This window comes from Protomyctophum bolini, assembly GCF_963924005.1.
Source record: "Protomyctophum bolini genome assembly, chromosome: 9".
Lineage (NCBI taxonomy): Eukaryota > Metazoa > Chordata > Actinopteri > Myctophiformes > Myctophidae > Protomyctophum > Protomyctophum bolini.
Window position 1 is genome coordinate 38,603,666 of NC_137870.1, and position 22,128 is coordinate 38,625,793.

General features: G+C 45.4%; 1 protein-coding gene across 13 annotated transcripts in view; it reads right to left on the bottom strand.

Moving 5' to 3' along the window:
• The window catches only part of myo18ab (myosin XVIIIA b), a 156,400-nt gene that overhangs the window by 92,346 nt on the left and 41,926 nt on the right, over positions 1-22,128 (bottom strand). For 2 of the 13 annotated variants that reach the window (XM_080773078.1, XM_080773070.1), the window contains exons 1-6: positions 10,153-10,246; positions 7,228-7,294; positions 6,581-6,613; positions 2,648-4,186; positions 546-638; positions 259-321 (exon numbers count right to left, since the gene is read on the bottom strand). The exons of 4 other annotated variants lie outside the window; for them this stretch is intronic. In XM_080773078.1, the coding sequence (XP_080629204.1) occupies positions 259-321; positions 546-638; positions 2,648-4,186; positions 6,581-6,613; positions 7,228-7,266 (1,767 nt within the window). In that variant the 5' untranslated portion in view covers positions 7,267-7,294; positions 10,153-10,246. Of the gene's footprint in view, positions 1-258; positions 322-545; positions 639-2,647; positions 4,187-6,580; positions 6,614-7,227; positions 7,295-9,873; positions 10,247-10,801; positions 10,868-22,128 lie in introns of those variants that run through there. 7 more of the 13 variants (XM_080773075.1, XM_080773076.1, XM_080773079.1 and 4 more) reach the window with 7 other exon arrangements.

Sequence of the window (22,128 nt, forward strand, 5' to 3'; positions counted from 1 at the left end):
ATGACAGGAATGGTGGCTAATGGTAACAGCCTACTGGGAGGGGGGCTTAATGGTTATACTGTAGAATGTAAATGCCATGATGGGTGGGGGGGGGGGGGGAGGGGGTGCAAACACCCGTGCCGCACATGCGGCAGTCAAGGAATCTACAACAGTGGTTGTGGTGGTGGTGGAACATGTAGATGAGAGAGAGAGAGAGACAGAGAGAGAGAGATGTTGAGTGAACTTGAGTGACGGACAGACAGACAACAGGGTAATTACAGGAGCACCGAAGATCCTCATCAGCCGTCTCTGAGCTTCCTCGGTAGGACTGAGCGGCGCCTCCTATAGGCCAGAGCAGCAACAACAGGTTGAGGGACAGTTCCCACACACACACAAACAGAGCACGCAACAGAAAGCAAAGCTCTGCTGTACACAGTACATCTATATGGGTACCGGAATCAGTAGAATCAAACACCTGGCTGTTAGTCATCATAGTGATGTAAAAACACACTATGATACACCTCATTTTACTAACGCCCATGCATGGTTAGTTAGAGTGGATGCACCTTTTGTGTTATGTTGGGAGTGCCCTTTAAGGATACTTCCACAGTAGTGGGCCTCTTAATTGGAGTGGAGCACACGCTAGAGGGTACTTTAACCTTTGTACAACACACACACACACACACGTCCCAGAAACACATTCAGCATAATTACCAGTACACACACACACACACACACACACACCACACACACCACACACACACACGTCCCAGAAACACATTCAACATAATTACCAGTACCAGGTCAAAAATACAACATGCAGGCAGAAGTCAAAACACACCATGCACTCACTAGCTGTGGTAATGGGCGAACAAATCACGAGTCAAGGAACATCAAATGTAAGCCAAGTCAAAGTGTGGCAAGGCTATACTAACCATACCAAGCCTCAGAGAAGAGGATGCGGTCAAACCCTAGTAGTCCAAAACATTCAGAACTAGTGTTGCAGTGAAAGCAAACGTGTGTTGAAGTTAAACCATAAACAAGTACACAGTGAGTTCTGTAATTGAGGAATCTCTGTGAGAGGCCGGGAAGAAACAAAGACTTGTTTTTTTTTTATAGCCATGCTGTATGTGCCATCTGGCAAGTTTCTGGAAAGTTCTATTCCCTTTGTCTGGTCATGGCGCTTTGTACTCTTATCCCACTATACAGAGCCACCTTCAGTAATTGGCTCTACTCCTACCGACTAGCTTCGGTAAACAAGACTCGTGAGGTGCATTCTGTTGTGGGGTCTTGCTGGCTGATAGCAGAGAGAAAAACAGTTATAGAACTCCTTTGTTTGTTTTGTTGGCAAATGTTTTTGCCACAGACAGGCAGCATCTCAGAGGAAAAGGTTGTGAGGAAGAAGAGCTGCGTGAGATAGGGCCCCAAACCTCAGGAGAAGCTCGGAAATAGAGAGGGAGGAAGGGAGGGGGGGAGGGAGGGAGGGAGGGAGGGGAGGAGGGAGGGGGGGAGGGAGGGAGGGAGGGGAGGAGGGAGGGGGGGAGGGAGGGAGGGAGGGAGGGGAGGAGGGAGGGAGGGAGGGAGGGGGAGGGAGAGAGGGAGGGAGGGAGGGAGGGAGGGAGGGAGGGAGGGAGGGAGGGAGGGAGGGAGGGAGGGAGGGAGAGAGGGAGGGAGGGAGGGAGGGAGGGAGGGAGGGAGGGAGAGAGGGAGGGAGGGAGGGAGGGAGGGAGAGAGGGAGGGAGGGAGGGAGGGAGGGAGGGAGGGAGGGAGGGAGGGAGGGAGGGAGGGAGGGAGGGAGGGAGGGAGGGAGGGAGAGAGGGAGGGAGGGAGGGAGGGAGAGAGGGAGGGAGGGAGGGAGGGAGGGAGGGAGGGAGGGAGGGAGGGAGGGAGGGATGGAGGGAGGGAGGGAGGGAGGGAGGGAGGGAGGGAGAGAGGGAGGGAGGGAGGGAGGGAGGGAGGGAGGGAGGGAGGGAGAGAGGGAGGGAGGGAGGGAGGGAGGGAGGGAGGGAGGGAGGGAGGGAGGGAGGGAGGGAGGGAGGGAGGGAGGGAGAGAGGGAGGGAGGGAGGGAGGGAGGGAGGGAGGGAGAGAGGGAGGGAGGGAGGGAGGGAGAGAGGGAGGGAGGGAGGGAGGGAGAGAGGGAGGGAGGGAGGGAGGGAGGGAGGGAGGGATGGAGGGAGGGAGGGAGGGAGGGAGGGAGGGAGGGAGGGAGAGAGGGAGGGAGGGAGGGAGGGAGGGAGGGAGGGAGAGAGGGAGGGAGGGAGGGAGGGAGGGAGGGAGGGAGGGAGGGAGGGAGGGAGGGAGGGAGGGAGGGAGGGAGGGAGAAAGACAGACAGACAGAATAAACAGACAGAATGAGAAAGTGGGGGAAAGTAGTTCATCCGAGAGGAAACAACAAAAGTCGAATCATAATGCAGTCTCTAACAAACAACTCTCTGATCTGAGAATGAATTGAGATGATTGCTGGGGATCTTACTAGTGCCACAGTGAGTTGGTAGATATCGGTGGCTTTACAGACAATTTCTAGTGAAAACAAGTGGCGAGCGGTGAGTGAACAAAAAAACGCCAATGCAGTTAGATTTCACACACACATGTACAAACCACGACCGAGCCTACGGTTTGCACAGCAGTCCCCCCCAAAAAAAAACGTGCATGCCGAGGGAATGGTACCTCTTGTTTCTTCACCACAGGTTGTTTTGGAGCGGGGACGAATCCTGCCGGGGGAGACAGGGGGGTAACCTTGGCAAGGGGAGGAACAAAGCCCGTAGGAGGGGAGAGAGGAGAAAATTTGCGGGCTGGGATGAAGCCTGGTGGGGGAGACAGGAGGGCCGATCTGGGGGCTGGACTGGTTGTTGTGGTGGTGGATGTGGTGGCATTGGAACTGCAGGCAGTGGGAGTGGTGGCTTTGACCCCAGCAGTGGAACTGGAGGCAGGTGTGGGAGTGGTGGCTTTGACCCCAGCAGTGGAACTGGAGGCAGGTGTGGGAGTGGTGGGTTTGACCCCAGCAGTGGTTGATTTGACTCCAACAGTGGAACTAGTGGGAGGAGCAGCCGTGGAGGGTTTGACTCCAACAGTGGAACTAGTGGGAGGCGCGGCTGTGGCGGGTTTGACTCCAACAGTGGAACTAGTGGGAGGCGCGGCTGTGGCGGGTTTGACTCCAGCAGTGGAACTAGTGGGAGGCGCAGCCGTGGCGGGTTTGACTCCAACAGTGGAACTAGTGGGAGGCGTGGCTGTGGCGGGTTTGACTCCAACAGCAGCAGTGGAGGATTTGGGGCCAGGGGGTGGCGACATGGGTCTGGCCTTTGGTGCTGGAATGAAACCGGTTGGTGGGTCAAGGGTCGAGGGCTTGGGGGCTGGGACAAAGCCAGCGGGACGGGCCAGAGGCTTGGCTTGAGTGAATCTGGAAGGTGCTGAAGTTGAGCCGGCAGCAGAAGTTGAGGCGGGGGTCTCAGGCGCCACAGGAGACCTCACCTCCTGCCTCGTTGCTGAAACGGCACTCATGGAATTGGACTTGCCCTCATCCGGTCTGCGGACATCCTTTTCCTCAGTCTTCTCTTCTTTGGTCACTGTTGGCTCAATCTTTTCCGGCGGCTCGTCCTTGCGTATTCGAGGACGGACATCCCTGGTCCTGCCCCTGCCCATAAGACTGGTCAAACCGAACGAAATGTCATCTTTCTCTTCCGTTTTGATAGTGTCATGCTTGAAAGAAAACATTTTGTGTCCCTTGGACGCTGGTGTGGGTGGTTCAGGCTCTGGGGCCTTGGTCAAGGTTTGTGTATGTACATTGGCTTCCTCCCCCTCGGTGGGTTGAACCTTCCTGACCACACGCCGTATCACCTTCACCACCTTCTTGCGAATCAGACCCTGGTCATCTGTAGCATCTGGCTGGTTGGCACTCACTAGCTTGACATCGCCGTTGGAGCTACCGTTTATTGCACTTCCGTTCATGGTACCGTGCGGCTTGCTGTCGCCATTCATGACCGGCTCGGGGCTTATGGAATCTCGCAGTGTCGCCATCCTCGACGTTGGCTCGGGACTTTTGAAGCGCTCTGGCACTTGAACGGGCTGCCTAACCTTGGGTGGAGAGGGACTTCTAACCCGGGCTGTGGGCTCTGTGGGTGGAGGGCTTTTAGTGCGGAACAGCCCCCTGCCAGGGTCCAGAGCTGGCACTGACTGGGCACGGCTGTACATGGCTGTATCATTGTCTGTCTACTCGCATAGAAAGAAAGAAAAGAGGAGACATGAGGGAGTCAGTGGACTGTGATGAGAAATGAGAAAGTAACAGGAGTATTTTGAAAAATGTGGTTGTCCAATATTTGTAAACACACACACACACACACACACACACACACATGGTGCATCTTTTGCTATTACAAGAACATCGTCAATCATGCTTGACAGTGCGCTGCACTGGTCGATCTTTACACTCTGTGGTTAAGGCTGAGTGTGTGTCTTTGCCTACCAAGAGTTATCGTGCCCATGCATTATTAACAGTGACAGGGCAGGAACCCGATATCCTTGCTACAGTATCTCAGGGGAACTATCGTCTGTAATGCAGACATCAGAGACTCTTAATAAAACATTGTGGGCCCCCGAGCGTGTCAAAAAGATCACATTACTATTTACTACTAGCATTACTACTAACTTCACGGTTCTGAAGCTTACTAGGGGCCGCCTCACAGCACAGAACCCGTCTGTTACAAAACAAATTCTAAACACCATGTCAACGACGTAGATCACTACATCACATGTAATTAACCACTAAAGCCGTTTTATACTTTCATACAAAAAAAAATCTAAAATATCTAACAGGCTCAGTCACAACACGTCACATTGATGCGTTGTGAGCCCGTTAGATCTGCTATTTTTGCCATTTTAGAAAATGCATAGAGCTACTGTATGATAGAGCTTATAGATCTACCATACAGTAGCTATGCTTGTAGTTGTAGATCTGCTATTTTCACACATTTCCATGTGTACAGCCTACAACAACATTCCCAAAATAGGGAGGCCATGTTGTTTAAGGGCAACTCCTGTCAGCTACCTACACAAAACACAATGCAGACAAAACAGCTAGAAAAACCTAAATTTGGACTTGCACGTAACTCTGACTACTGGGCTGGATAGTCGGCCAGTACAGTAGTGGTCAGACAGCTGCTTAGCACATGCCTATCTACCTCGTCAAATTGCACTGAAATAGCACACAGTGGTGGAGGGCAGTTTGCAGTGAGATAGCATAAGTGTTTAGGAGAGCTGACACAGACACAACTAACTGTAGCTCTAATGACTGCCCGTTTCAGCAATATATGACGTACGTACATACGTACTGTACGTACATACATACGTATGTATGTACACTCAATCACACACTAACTTCCCTTGTGTACTGGGGGAACACAGTATTAATGAGTCTGACATAGTGACGTCCCTAAGAATCAATTCCTATCACCATCTTCCTAAAGGCGCTGTTGTGACAGACAGCAGTCCTAAATCCCAGTTTAGAGCTAATCTTGACAAACACACCTAATTCAAACTAATGAGGCTGAACCTCTCAGATCAGTGATCACCTGGTTTAATAAGGACTTCTCATCTAATCTTCCCTCTGTTCCTCTTGGGTACAGTACTGTAGACCACGGCTCTTATATGAGACAGGGGGCGCTACCTGCAGGCTCTGTGTGGCCTGATTAATATCGTAGGAAGAAACTTGACGTTTGACCCGTGTCTTAAAACCTGGCTAACATGGAATGGAATTCACAGCCTTAACATATGTCTTAATTAACCACAAGATAATCACATCTAATACTCGTCTAAGCGCTCCCAGACACACACGTCAAATGTGTTAATTTAACGGCTTAAGTGTAAAAATGAAACCTTATGGGTAATTCTTCAAAACAAAACCAAACTGCTTGCACAACACACCCAGAACTAGTAGACACACAATATCCCTTTGCAAGCCCTTGGGCCATGCAGAGAGAGGGTGCACGCACGCACGCACGCACACACGCATGCCACCCCAAATAACAAAATCATCATCATTTTCTGAACCAATTACACTATTTAGAAAGCAATTACAGGGGCCGCACACCGCGCTATCCCTAAGGCCTTTTGTTGTGAAATTAAAAAGGCTAAGTATCTGTGACACTCCATCCACAACATAGAAATTACTTTGCTCATCAATTTTCAGGCTTTTGTTCAAGTCTGATGGTTAATGAAAAAGTTTTATGCTTTGTCGAGGGAAGCCCTTTTTGGTACTACAGTATAAATCCTGTGCAGAAAGTTCTGAAAGGGCATGAAACAAACTTAACAGGCAGAACACAACTCGAGATACGATATCCCAGAGGCATATTCATACTCCAGTTTTAGGTGATAAGGTGGCCACCGAAACAGTGGTTAACTAAAACAGACTTGGATGGTTAGAGCGGTGCGATTACATTACAAAGCCAATGCAAAAACGAGAATTGCGCGAACGGACGTGACCTGGCGCGGTACAAACAGGACGAACTGAGGCGAATATATACATAATATATTCAGGTCTGAACGCAGCTTTATTCCCTTAAACTCTAGTAAATTTAGTTAGTGCTCCAAACTAAGAAGGACACTTACACTTTTACTGCCTGGCTTGTTATCGTCTTTGACCTATAGTGTTCATGTGGAAAGAGAAAATGGATGAAAATCTGCAGACTGTCGTACGTATACAGAAAACACCATGCTGATGACAAACCATGCAAGACGGGTTTTTCTCTCATCATTACACAAATAAAAAAAAACATCTCTTGCCTTGTGGCAAGAAAACTTGCTGTAATGCTGTGAGAAATATATTTTTTACCATTTACAATCGATATTTCTGATCTTGTATACAGAAGGAGATATACTACATGCTTGCAGATGTACAGTGAGTGAGTGTTGGTGTTCTAAAACAATGTCTTTCAAAATGAAATGAAATGCCATTTTGGCTGCGAACACTCTCCCAGAATAACAGTTCTGAAGCTCCATCTTCATTTAATGTATCCTAAGACACAAATAAACAACCCTAGTATTAATTCTTAGTGCGCAATTCAAACATCAAACTTTAACAAAATGTAAATATCTATAAAAGCCAGCATTCTCAGTCGAGCTGGATATGTTACACGTGCAAAGAGCGAAGGCCGTGTTATTCCATGACACAGACATAACTACACAAAGCCCTTAAAACCACACCGTGCAGTGTTAACTTTGTTAAGAGAGTGCTCTGTGGAACATCAAAACTACACCTTTTGTTCCCAGAACGAAAAGCGTGATGAGAATGCCATCTTGGCTGCTCTGATGTCATGGGCTGGGCTGGATGTGGGTGAGGAGGAGGAGGAAGGAGGAAGGAGGAAGGGGATGTCAGAAAGAATAGAGGAAGTACAGGAAGGGAAAAGGGTGGACAAACAAACACGTATACAAAGATGAGGTTCTGAACAAAACAGCCCAAAAGTAGTTGGTTCCTGGAGAATATGGACCAACAGTAGAGTATGGAAGCCCAGGGGCTGTTGACTGTGAGAGGAACAACGTCTAGGAGAGAAAGAGAGATATAGAGAGAGATAGAGAGAGAGGGAGAGGGGAGGGGGGTTGAGAGATAGAGAAGGAGGAAGGATTTAAAAACCAAGCTGGAAATGATTGAATGTACCACACAAAAACACACCAAAGTGAAATGTTTAAAGAATAGGAAATCCAGTCTTCACAGGTACAGTATACTAACTGGGCTACTGCAAGAACCTAGGAGTACCGATGAGGCCCTTTGGGCTAAGTGCCGTATGGGTCTTTGTCCTCTTTGAAAAATGTGTCGTGTTGCCAACTAGGCCAACTAAGCCTGGGCTCTGCCTAAAGCCATGTCCAGGCACCATGCTTGGTGGTTGGGTAAGACAAGCAGCGCTAGTAATGACCCTCCAGAACAAACAGCTTTACTGGGGGTCAAATCATATCCTGCCCCATGGCTCATCCACAGGAAATCATATTTCCGTGCATGTGTGTTTGTGTGTGCGTGTATGTGTGTGTGAGAGAGAGAGAGAGAGAGAGAAATATTAAAGAGGATGTGTCAAAGAGTGAGATATAGAAAGAGCTACATGCGTGCGTGCGTGTCTGTGGTGTGTTTACAGTATGTGGAATATCAGCGGACATTGACCTGACGAGGTTTATTTCTGGAGGAGATGCATGAGGATCTGGGTCAACAGGGCCAGTTCAACAGAGTGTAATGAAGAGTAGGCCACCGAGACGCACACAAAGGCAATGGCATATCCTATCATTCAAAATAATCAGATTTTTATTTAAATTTGGAAAGCTACAAACTACAGAGTACAAACCCAAGTATGCTCAATCAATGAAAACAGATTTGCCAAGCGAAGACAGCAAAATATTGATCAACTTCTTCATAGTCAACAATTGCAGGTTCCTATTTAATCTAGATATAAAAATAAATGCCTCATACAAACAGACAGACACAAATAGAAGTAAACACGTGACGGTCATTCTAACATCTTAAGAAGTGCTTTCCATTCAGTCATGCACACACAAAGAAGGATCATGGATTCATGGTTGTAAACCTGAATATAGTATGGTGACATGATCTGGCCAACATTGCTCAGGCACTAATTTTGGAAGTGCACTAGTACAAGAGAAACCAAACTGTATGAGAGAATCAATACAAAACAGCTTTAAAATCAGCACTCCGACCCAAAGAAAACAACAATTCTCATGGTAATGGACAATTCAGTCAATAACTCTCCCCTACGGCTATAAAATGCAGCAATCGTTCTGTTCACAGCTAATAAAATCCCAACTCCACTATGCCGTTTGATATAACAGCAGTGAGTGTGTTATTCGAATCTCTCATTTCTTGGTTTCAACAAGGGCTACATGGCTCATGTGCAGCACAAATATATAGACTAGGCCATCCAGATTCACAGGAAATAACAAATTGATTCCGTCTGTGCGGGAAGTCACTTCAATGTACACACCATGAAAAATGGTTGTGTGCAACTTTGACACCTTATCTGATGTTATGTTCCAGATAACCCATTCTGACCGGGCACCCATTTTGGTGTTGGCATCATGTTATGCTTTAGCTATTGAAAAATAGCAGATCTACAAGCTCATATCGCGCCACCGAGTGGCGCGATACGAGCTTGTAGGTCTGCTATTTTTGAAAAATTCGAAGAACGACTGACATTTTTAGAATCTGATCTCAGGTCAGAATGGGTTAATCAGACCAGTGTGTGTCCAGTGGAAACCTCGTACGAATCTGATCTCAGGTCAGAATGGGATAAGCATAAACAACAACAATAGTTGACATAAAAAAGAGAGGATCCGGGCACACAAGGTAAAAAATGAGGAACGCCTTTATTAAATTAGACAACTGCCTTTTTTAATTTAATAAAGGCGTGTCCGTTCCACAGAATCATAGAATCTAGGATAGAATCTAGGATTTGTGTGACTTTGATTTAACGTAAATCACTTTTAAATCTTAAGCTTGTTAGCCTTGAGATTTGGCAGCCTGCCAGCTTCCAAGTTGACTTGCACATTACTGTAAGATAGGACATGCTATGATGAGAGCAGAGGTTATAAACAACAACCACATATTCTGTGACTCTCACACACACACACACACACACACACACACACACACACACACACACACACACACACACACACACACACACAAGGAAGTCTGCTTCCTCACACAGGAAATAAGCAGCTGTTTCTTTCTGTATAAATGCTGTCACTTCATAAGGGTGTGATCGCAATGCAAAGTGTGATCATCACTCGTTATATTCCAATACTTCTTTGTCATTTTAACGACAGACAAAAGAGGAATGAACTGCGACTACAAACTGAATGTCAATAACACAAATTCACATTTTTTCCAACAATAGCCTTACCGTTACAATCTACTTTTAGAACTGTAGTTGCTGAACGAATCCACAAATGCTATTAGCTAGCATAGCACAGCTAATTTCAGCACGAACAAAAGTGAAGTTGGCCAAGCTCAGTGGCAGAGCTAGCAGGCCCGTCAGCTAACTGTGGTTAGCACTATAAATGGTGGTACAACCGGCTGTGGGACCTGGAGGCCGCACAGACTTTCATAGATTTTCCAGGGGAAGGACTCCCTCTTCTCCTCAAAAAACCAAAAAGATAGCCCAGATTTCTGTAGTGTGTACCTGCGTTCTTCTAGTAGGGAACAGCTGTCAAAAGTAGGAATTACAAAAGTCCCGTATTCCAAATTAATCCCTAGATATTGCAGATGGTGTTTGAATCCAGATCCAAGTTTGTGAGAGAGAAAGAGAGAGCCGGACAGCCGGCAGAAACTCCTGTGTGAATTTGCCAGAAGACGGGCAGAGGAGAGGGATGGGGGGCTCTGATAGGCTGGCTATTCCTGACAGGTGACAGAGAGATGTGGAGTGGGACAGCTGTCGTGATACAAGGGTCCTGGCTTGGGCTAAAAATAGACGAGCCCACCCCAACCCCCCCATTGCCCATGCTCAGTAACCCCACCAGTGTCTGTTTTACCACTGAGCCCCCCCACCCCCCCTCTCAGCAGTCACACTCCATCTCTCCATAACTTTCTGCAGTTGCTCTGTCACTACAGCTGCTCCTGCTCTGTGTGTAAAGTGTGTGTGTGTGTGTGTGTGTGTGTGTGTGTGTGTGTGTGTGTGTGTGTGTGTGTGCGTGTGTGCGTGTGTCTGTCAAAAAAGGCTATGTCAACAACTCTTCAGCTTCGTTGCCACACATCACGTTAGTAAGGATCGGTGTTGTGACTCCACTGAAGCAAGACTGCTTCAATGGAGGCTTCTGCTATGGGTAACGTACCTGAGTTAGAAGGCCTCTGTGCAGTTTTGTGTGGGCTGACAGATGCATCGTTGTTGTTTCTGCATGAGTGTTACTGTTGACAGCAGGGAATGGAAGACAGAAAGGAGCCAGTAGAGAGGGAGGCGACAACAACGAAAAACAGAAGTGCAGTAATACCAGGGAACAAGGAAGTGGTGTGTGAGCTCGGTACGTCACATGATGCAGAGCTACCAAGTACCAACCTGCACACATTTTGTGTATACCAACCACGCAATTCTAGGCGTATAGACACCTATAGAATTGCGTGGTTGTGGTACACAAAATGTGTGCAGGTTGGTAGCTCTGCATGATGTGCTGCAACAAAAGAAAAAGCAGAGATGAAATTGAGATGTTATGACATTGTGGGGGTACAACAGATGGCACAAGAGTGCAAGCTTAACTGTAAGCGATTAACTGTACACATGTGCTGCACCTCTGGATCTTGCAACTAAGATCTTGCAAGTCATGATGACATTATCCTCTTATCCACTGTCCGAACCAGACAGTGGGACTGCGAGAGAAAAATGGCTCGGGATTCCTTAGTACACTCACTCAAAGTAGCAGCCAATAGGGGACAGTTTTGTCTTGTTAACATGTGATTTGACTACTTTTATGCAAACTACTGCAGACTAAGATATTGAACTTCACATACACAGTAAACAATAAAACAAATCCATTTGCTACAGTGCCAAGCATGTGTATCACAAGAACAGATTTGTCTTACTGGAGGGACAGAGAGTTAGAACAATTAACTGTCCAATGAGTTTCTTCACTATATGTTATGTCGCAATGTGCTAGTGAACATTGAAATCCAGCAACATGCTCAGTGATGACTGCCAAGTTAAACACTGAGTCCATTCATTCATCATTCATAGTGAGGCTATTTCATTAGCCACCCATAGAAGAACATGTCTCCAGGCTACTAATGTCAACTGTATTTAGGCTAGGGCAGTGTTAACAGTATACCAGAATATTTAGAAATACCAAAGGTATGATTCTTAAATCAATAAATAATATGTATGGGTCTGACTGTAAGTCACACTTTGTCAAGTCCCGCCCATGGTCGTGCCCCTCTTTGCACCCATAGGTTGCCGTTCCGTGGTTGGACAAAAATCCTCTCTCTCCATCCACTACCATTGAAATAACATGTTTTTCAGTTGCTTCGTATTGATATTCTGTGCATTCAATTCTTATTTTAAAGTTTGTGTCAGTAAAAAGGAAAATCACAGCATGGTGACTGGGCATATCATGTTAGTTTTTTTTCCAAAAAATGATGTTTTAGCAAATTCAACATAAACAAGGCAGAACCAAGGCAGAAAGAGCCTGCTGGTTAGTCAGTCAGGGTCAGGGACCAATCAGAAGGCTGACAAAATGTCCAACTGGAATCAAATACTCTTCTGAGAAATAAGCTGTTGAGGCAAAGATAAAAAGAAAAACACATCAGGCCTCGACTCAAAAAGCCTTCATTAGGTCAACTCGTTGTGCCTTGACTTGGATACATCTTGTTTTTCTGCTAAGGAAAGGAATTTAAACTCTTATTGCTTATAAAAAACAAACAAAAACAGACACTACTCTTTCTAATAAACTTAACTGATATAGTGATGCTGTATTGAGTTGATGTACTGCAGTGCCAAGTACATGACAGACCAATGTACTACCAATGTAATCCAGAGTGATTTACAGTACAAGTGTGAACCCTGCTCAACAAAAGACAGGGTAAATGAGTCACGTAAGTAGAGTGCAAAGAAAACAATTGGGTGCTTCAAAGAAACTAGAATACAGCACGTAAACATCACACTTAGCATCTGTCTAAACAACACTGTAGCTAATTAACACTATTAGCCTTTTCATTTATTTATTACAACATGGAACTTTGTCAACAGAACAATTATTTGAAGGATAGTTGACTGGTCACTTATGCTCTAGCCTCTATTAGCTAATCAAATTAAATCCAGCTAGATGTGGAATTATAAAACATATTGCCACATAAAGGTTTACGTTGCGATTGCTTCTTCCAACTGCAAAATCCGTTTATTAACCACATGAATGATTTCATTCAACCACCAGCCTGCCACCACAGCTTGCGCATCACGGCAACAAGTGTCATAGGGTCCTCAGGCAAGTTATGCTAAATCCATGCAATCTATGAAACGCTTATTTCATCTATTCATTATTCTATGGGCCATAAATAAAAATCACACCTGTGTGAACTGAGTGGTGCAACTCCCCCCTCTCTCCCCCCCCCCCCCCCCCCCCCCTCTCTCTCTCTCTCTCTCTCTCAATAGCAGGCAACAGTGCAGCACTATCCCTCTCTCTGTTTCTGGCACAACAGCGCCCCTACTGGTACTAATAGTCATGCTGGTGCTCACAGTCACATAGGTGCATGGGTGGGTTAACGTCACATAGGTGCATAGGCACGGACATTGCTGTTCCTTGGAGTGGTTGCACCACTCAAAAATTAAACCCAGCAAGACTTCTCTATGTAGGGGTGACGTCCAGGTGGACAGTACACGCACCCCACCCAGTACACCCACCCCACCCATTTGTACACTCTGAGTTAAATTAACATTAATTTTACAATATATATTGGGGTTTCAGAGATAGAAATGGGGGGTCCGTAGACTAATTCATATCAAACGCATGGGGGTCTTTGAAAATAAACTGGTTGAGAATCACTGCTAGAGCCATAAAAATCTTCTCTCAAGGGGGGGTCCCTGGCATATCTCTTCAAATGGGGGTCCAGTGGCCAAAGCATTTCCAGGGGTCCCCAGCCAAAAGCGTTGAGAACCCATGACAAAGAATACTTGTCTAGGATAATTGCATGTCAGTGTCAGCTTGACAATGTCCGACATGCTACAATGACTTCTATCACCAGCAGCAGTTTTAAAAATGTTTTGTTTTTACACAAATATCATATACCCTGGTGAAATGCCAAGAAGTAACGAAGGTATGAAAAAATAGATGCAGTTCCAAGACTTCCTAAAATTCCAGTTGGCCGTTACAATTCCAGGTGTTGCCACTAGAGGTCACCCTTTCCTCTCCCACAACAGCTGATTAAGCTCACTTCTCTTTATTGGCCAGAAGAGGGAGCCAGAAGACTGATACATGATCTGCATTGCAGCATTAGGAACACAAGTGACCACACAAAGCCTCCATTATTTACCAGTGTGGGCTGAGCCCGGCTGACTGCCACCACTTTCCAGGAGGAACACCATTAGTGATTTAGATCATGTGCAGCAACCAGACTGCAAAATGAATGGGCGACTTGTGACACTCTGACATTAAAAGGGGCTTCATAGCAGTTGACATTGGGGAGGGGAGGGGCAGAGAAGGACGGGGGGAGGAGTGGGCGCAGATGGCTTGTGGACAGACGGGGTCGCCTTGGGAAGCAGACCAGAGTCTCAGCTTGAATAAGAGGGTGTGGTGATGTGGGCCAGAGATGAGAAAATACAGTGACGTAACATTAGGCCCATGTTGTGTCAACTTAAATCGAGTCACCTTTAATTGATTTATATGTAACAACGGCATTTGAGCCAAAAACACAAGCATCATTAAATCATAATCCATGAAAGCAAAGTGTAAAACACATAAAAAAAAACACATACAATTCCAAATCAAGGCAGTAAAATCAATAAGATAAGACAACAAAAAGCATTGTTGTAAGTGTTTACACACATGCACACGGAAAGCTGGGCCTAGGAAAACAATGGAGCTACCTCAGACTGAGCTAAAAGCAAGAGAGAGGGGGGGGAACCCTTCAATTTGATTAACAAAGGTGAGACAGGACTTAATGTGAGTGTTCTTTAACATGTACTGTAAACCAGGTGTGTCTGTGAAACGTGACATCTGTGAAGTGTGTGTGTGTGTGTGTGTGTGTGTGTGTGTGTGTGTGTGTGCGTGCTATAAATAGAGCGCTGCCTCTGTACATACCAGTGTAGGTATGAGGAAGAATGTATGGTATGAAAGGTGGCGTCATCCAGGAAATGAGCTGACTCATCATAACCACAGAGACCTGTGATGTCTGTCGTCACACCAAAATCAATCTTATAAGCAGACGGGGACAAAAACATTGCGAATCAGTAAAAAGGTATGAAATCCTACAGTATGTTGGGAGGATGTGAATTTCGAAAAGCCAGAGCGAGAAGAGTGAAAGCAGCTTTGCCACTGGCTATTATAATCTATCTATGCTTCAATCCAATCACGTTCAGATCCCCATTAATCATTTCAGTGACATGGGGAGGTAATAGTGGGACTGGCCCATCCTAAACCCTCGTGCAATATTTCCAGTCACAGACTACACACTAGTGTTTGGCTCGGGTCAGGGTGGTGGCAGCCTTTGGTGTGAGAAACCCGCATGGCAAGAGCTTTGAGTCACACTTTACACAGCAGGCTTATCTACCACCACCCAGAACAGAAGTTATAGCTTTGACAGTGAAAATTCCCCAGATCCCTGACAAACTGGACTTTACAAACCAAAGTCCATCTAGTAGAGTCTATACACAGTTACACACACGCCAACCGTGGTTGGTGGAAGTACTCAGAGCGAGAGCGTACCTATGTTCACCAATCACCACGATGCAAAAAAGGTTCTTTGTTCCCCACTTAGAATTAACCTAAACCAGAAACCTAACCTCGTAATTTTAGTAATTCTAGTAAGACTAAAAGTATTTTAGCAACTTAGTCTTAGTGTTACTTTTAGTAGCAAATTCTTTGAACAATCCATTGAACTTTAGGCCTGCCTAGGCTACTTAAACTATAGTCTTAGCCAACTAGAAATTAACACTGGCATAAAATAAAATAAAACATAATTGCTCGGACTCTTCAACAAACAAGCATTCTTTGTTCTGTACTTATACATACAAATTGTATAGTACAAAACACTGAAGTCCTTAAACCAGAAACCGCTAACCCTAAGGTAAGTGGGGAACATAGAACCTGCTGGGGAACATAGGGATGACCCCCCCTCAGAGCTCACTCACGGCTGGTTCCAGTCCATCACCACTGGCCGTTCCAGACAAGACCAGGCGACTGGGCGGAAATGGCAGGAGACCTCCTGTGGACTTCAAAGACCCTGTCTGGATATGGAGGCTCCACTAGAGTTGCACAAAAACCTCCACCCTGAGAGGTCTATCTATTAACTGACTAAGACTAAGTACTATGCTATGAACTGGGTCAGAATGTGTGTGTGTTTATGTGTGTTCAGGGGTAATGGAGACCAGATAGCATACCAATCGTATGTCTGTCTGCCCTATGTCACGGGTCTGAGCTAAGCGTGCATGAAGGCATTCAATCAGACAGTGGATTAAAGAGAAGGGGGAAATAGTGATTCTATAAAAAATAACGTAATCCCTTCAAAAAAGATCAGTCATCACATCACTGTGTGCATCTATCAAGTATCAGTTTGTCTCTCAAGGTTTTAATGCTGAGTTTGCAACTCAAGAGACAATACAGCAATGCTGACAGTGAGACATAATTAACATGTCTCCTTGCTGTCTAAATGATGCGAGAGCTGATGTGTTTATTGCCGATTGTACGGTATTGTTAGCTATGTTGTTGTTGTTGCTGCTGTATACACAGTATGGTAGGGGCTCTACGTTGAGGCTGGCTACAAAAAGTCACCAGTGAACTGGGTTGATCGTGACCTGGCGTCTTTCCACTGAAACATCAATCTCTTTTTTTACGCGAGACATAAAACCTCTGAGAACTCAAGAATGCAGAGCGCTTGCTTGACTGATGGTCACTAGTGCTCCTGTCTAACAAAACACAGACTCCATGTGTGAGCTGGACACGAGTATGATACATGCTTTGACCAGAATAATATAGAGATATATTTTGAAATGGAGTAGGTATGCTTTAAGAGACAGGTTTTAAATGGACTGCCTTTAGTCAGAGTAGAAACAGACTTTAAACAGGGTAGAAACAGACTTGTGTTGAAACCAGCTCAACTCCTTTTGCAGCTTTGCAGCAGCTACAAACTTCTGAAGTATCTTTGCATCTTCATGTCACTGGTCGCAGGTACAGTACACCCCCCAACTGAATTGGGATGTACCAATACAAATCAATCACAGGCCTAGGTCAATCAATAGCCTGCGCACAAGTCAAAGCTGGTTTTCCATTCTCCGACATTCACCAATGTTTTCCTAACCACGATTTATTCTTAGGTAAGAACAGAATCTACACACACTTATAGTACAGTAAGAGCACACTTAAGCAGTAAGCACATTTGAGTGCCGACATGAAATGCAATAATAATAATAATAATACACACAAAAATAATCTGTTCAACCCATGCAATTGAAGACAAAGTACAGACAAAATGTAATTAACTGAGGTAACTGTCACTATCAAACAACTTTTTACAATTGAATGAGACAAAATCTGAGGTCATCCTTTTTGGTGCCCCGGTACTCCACACAGGCACTCGTTCCAGAGCTACGTAAAGGAGCTGGCCCGTGACCCGGGTGTGCTGTTCGGTTCTGGCTCTCTTTTACTCCCCAAGTAACAAGAGTCGTTCAAACATGCTACTTCCAATTAAGGAATATGGCCGGAAATAAAAGTTTCCCCGTCACCTGCGGATCTAGAAAAAAGGTAATTCATGCGTTTATTTCTTCTCGTCTAGATTATTGTAACTCCATTTATTCCGGTCTCTTAGAACTATAAGTAAACAGTCATCTTTCTAACTACTACTAATCAAAACAATAGTTCCAAAGATCCCATATTGCCCCAGTTGTGTACTGTACTGCTGGCCACATACTGTACTCACCCACATAACAAGTTCAGTGGGCCTCAACCATGACTAACTAAAACCTGAATTTGAGGTTTCAGGCCCTTTTACCGGTAAGTTCAAAGCACTTAAAACCCATACCAAAGCTGCATACTCAGTGGCCTTGTGGTTAGACTCTAACCACAAGGCTAACTCTAACGGTTAGAGTGTCCACCCTGAGACTGGGAGGTCGGGGTTCAAACCCCAGCCGGGTCATAACAAAGACTCTGCATCAATGGTTGGATAGGGGGCAAGTCCCTGCGACATACCAGCCGCCATGTCCAGGGGGTGTACTTGTACATCAAGCTGCCTCACGCTACAGAAACAGGAGATAGGCTCCTGCCCCATTTGGCTCCGAAAGGCTTACTTACTTAAGCACTATGCATAAACACATTATTTATTTATTTATTTCCTTCTTTCCTACAGTGCATTGCCTTAAGTTACCCCCAAACCCTGAAAGGATAGGCCTATATGCAACAATGGATACTAGTACAAATCCACACACAGTGTCCAAACTATTGTTGAGGTGAACTTATTACAATTACAAATATTATATACATTATTAAACCTGAACGAATAGTCTTGCACAAGCCGAGAAAGCAGATGAGTGTCATGCTGCTTGGGTACAGTATAATTTAAGGGGTTTAATTAAAGGACCTATAACATAAAATTCAACTTTTTCAATTTCTTTTGTGTTTTTGGGGCTCCCATGTGTGTTTTCTATCCCCACAAATAACCAATTTTGAACAATCAGGCCTTCATGTCATATGGGTGTTTTAATGGAAATTGCTCTCAGAAACAGCTCGACTGATTTTGGCCTCATCGTGATGTCATCAATGTCACCCTACTTTGTATAATTCCTCCTTTTCTTCAGTCTTCAGTTGCACATTTGCATTTCCACTTTGTTTACAATGTCCACCATTGTTGATTTTCCAAGCTGGCATGGAATGGAAACAAGCCTGGTTGTATCTAGCATGAGTATTATAATGACTAAAATATTAAATAATCTGCATATCAGCACCCTCTCCACCTCAGGACAGTGTGGTACTGCAGCTAAAACTGCTTTCAAAGTCCAGAAAGAATTGACAAGGCCTGCTTATATCAGAGTGGTGATTGAGGCTCAAACCATTAGAAATAACTTTGAGGGACATAGACAATATGATTAATAAATATTAAAAGCAGTTTTAAAATGCATGTTATTTGCGCTTTAATGGGGGCTGCGTGAAAAGAGGAGTTAACGGGCAATTATGGGCACAGGATTTGCCCGTAAACCTCAAGTTTAGCAGGCATATACAGTAATTTTACGGTAATATCCAGGTGTGACGGTACAATTCGGGAGTTTATCGGAGTTTGTTGGAAACTTTAACAGGAGTCTCCCGTAATGTACACGTCCGTATTCCATGCTTTTTGCGCAGTAGCTGGCAGGGGACGGGATAGTGTGTCGTCACACAACGTCCCTGGATCGGTTCTGGTTGGAGACCTATAGCGCATCATGTCCTTCCCTCCTCTCTGCCTTGAATTCCCTCGTTCTCTATACTGCCCCGTCTAAATAAAGATAAAAACTGTTCTCTACTGCCCCGTCTAAATAAAGATTAAAAAAATCACATTTGTGTGAAGTGAGCGGTGCCCTTTAACATGATGTATGCCACAAGACGTCACAGGAGGGATGGGGTGGTGGGTGACAGACGTACATATTACACGTTTTATACTTGGATTCCACATGACGTCACATGGGGGGGGGGGGGGGGGGGGGGGGGGCTAACAGACATGCTATCCTGTTTATTTTGCCATCGACTTGAATGCCACACACACACACACACACACACACAAGTTGTAGGGCGCTTAGCACCGCTGAAAAAAAGGCTGGGCAAGATCATGATGTTAAGACTATAGATATCACCTGGGATTTCGGTCTTTTCCTTGTTTTAATCACTTAAGCCTAATTTTATCCTACTATAAATGTGCCACGTCTCTGCGTGTCTGCGTGCGCGTGTACGGTTGTAATGCACGTGACTCGAGAACCGTTTGCCCCACTGACTTCATATTCGACACACGCAGTTCACAGCCCCGGCCCGCACGGAAGACCAAAACAAATACATAAGCAGTACCTTGGGACGGAGGAGTCCATGTTGGTAGCAGAATTGTGGTGAAATGCAACCAACACCACTACACCTAGGAATTCCCACCCAGGCACCCTCCATCTGGGAGAACCAGCTGACGAGCTCTCCAACCAACACAAGACAATGTAACATTCTCTTTCGTCCCAACCACTCCCAGTGCACACACACACACACACAGAGCCTTGGAAGCGTATAGTTCCAGGATGTACGGGAGGTCTGTCATTGGTCCTTTTAGTATGGAGGGTTCAACTGTCTGTGCTCATGTATTGCAGACCTAGTGATGTGTGCGGTCTAGCGAGTGAATGTCTCTGCGTCTCCACAGCTTAAACCTCTTACATGGAGACAGCCATCATGTTAAGTATGGACAGATTGGGGACGAGGACAGAGACGCACTGAAACACAATCATAAGTATATAAAGAAGGGGGTACATTCGGCCCAGCACAGGCACTAATGAATCCTCCTGGCCAACCCGGGGCGCCTGATGGAAGGGGAAAGGAATGATGTGTTCCTTCCAACGTGCAACCAGGGGAAACCCCCCCCCCCCCCTGTCAGGTGAAAAAAAAGCGGCGTGGACTCCTCATGCATAGAAAGAAACATGAGGTCAGTCCGTTGCTCTCCCAAAGTTGGCAGAGGGAGTGTAGCGTCCAGGATTACATTAGACAATTGACACAGAGTGAAAAATAATGGGATACAAAAATCCTGGGATAGAACATTTGAAAAAGAACTCGCCCATCAGCACTAATATTACACATTGATAGGATGCGGTGTGCCCTGCCCATGCATGTGTAGTTGTGTACAGCTCAAATGCATACATTATACTGTAGCTGTAGCAAATAAAGGAGTGTATATAACTAACAGAAACAGCCTAAATGAGGTTTTCCGGTATTTCTCCACACTTCCCTCCTGCGTGACTTTCGTATTTGAACTGTGTGGCAGTTCACCACCGACACTGAATTGAACTCTGAATTATTGTTTATGTTGCAGAGAGTTACATATGATGCTCGATTCACGTTGATTGATAATTGGTTGACTCCAAGGTAGGGAGCAACTATCAGCTGTGGGGTGTGGGGAACATACCAACAGTATGAGGGTTTGTTTAGTACCCTGCTTTCTCATTGTTTATATGATAATTGATTGAATAATAAGTGATGTATAATAATATGTGATGAATTATTGTCCCTGGACATTATGAAGTACTGGTGTAATTGTGGAATCAATTCAGGGTGGTGTGTTCCAGTGGGAGGGGCCTTAGCCTTTATATGTAGGGAGGCCTCCCACTGCCTGGCAGTCAAAGTAGGACTGTGGAGGTGGAAGGAGCTAGGGCCACCTGTCCAGCACATCTGTAAATTAGTTTTTGGTCTGTGTGAATAAAGACGAACAGCATCTCTGCATCAAGGAGTGCCTGGAGGTTATTTTCTATATATTTTCCCGGTTTTCATTCATACTACCCACACTAGGCAAGTGTGACAGACTGGCTCAACTATTTGGAACTTAGCGTAGGCGTGGGCTCCAACTTCTGCAATGTGCTTTGCACCAAGCTCCGCACGCCCCTCTGGGGCTGCCAAACCGACAAACAAGCTGTATCGATTCCACTGCCGCGTGTCCAACTTCCAAACCCATCGATTAACACTGTTGATACATAGAGTGAGCACCCTCAAACTAGCAGCCATGGTGTACTAAAACCAGTGGTGGAAAGTAACTAAGTACTTTTACTTAAGTACTGTACTTAAGTACAATTTTGAGGTATTTGTACTTTGAGTATTTCCAATTTCCAGTACTTTTACTTCTACTCCACTACCATCTCAGAGCCAAAATTTGTACTTTTACTTCACTACAATTATTTGAAAACTTTAGTTACTAGTTACTTTGGCGATTTACATTTTGAAAACATTTTGATACAATAACCACTTCAACCCTATACATTTCGGCTATTATCAATAGATTTTCTACACATTTTGATGCAGATACTTTTGTACTTTTACTCAAGTACATTTTCAATTCCGTACTTTTACTTGTAACGAAGTAGGTCTAAATTACAGTATTTGTACTTTTACTTAAGTAAAACAATTTAGTACTTTCCCCACCACTGACTAAAACCCACACTTCCCCATGGCGCTGTCCCCTTTGTCAGGTCCGCAAGAGATGATTATGCAGCATCACACGGTACAGTAGAGAGAGAGAGACAGAGAGAGAGAGAGAGAGCATGTCTGAGTGGGATACAGCAGAGGGAACAAACAGTACAGTGGTTGCCGATGTGACCTCTCTGAACGTGGCTGAGCCCAAAGATGACGAGATCATTAGTGACAACATAAAGACGGGAGGGAGATAGGGTCAGTTATAACTGGCCTGGCTTCTGCGTGATTCTCGCAGAGTGCTGACAGCATATTGACGATGCCGGCCTTGTAATGCGAACGGACGGACTGAG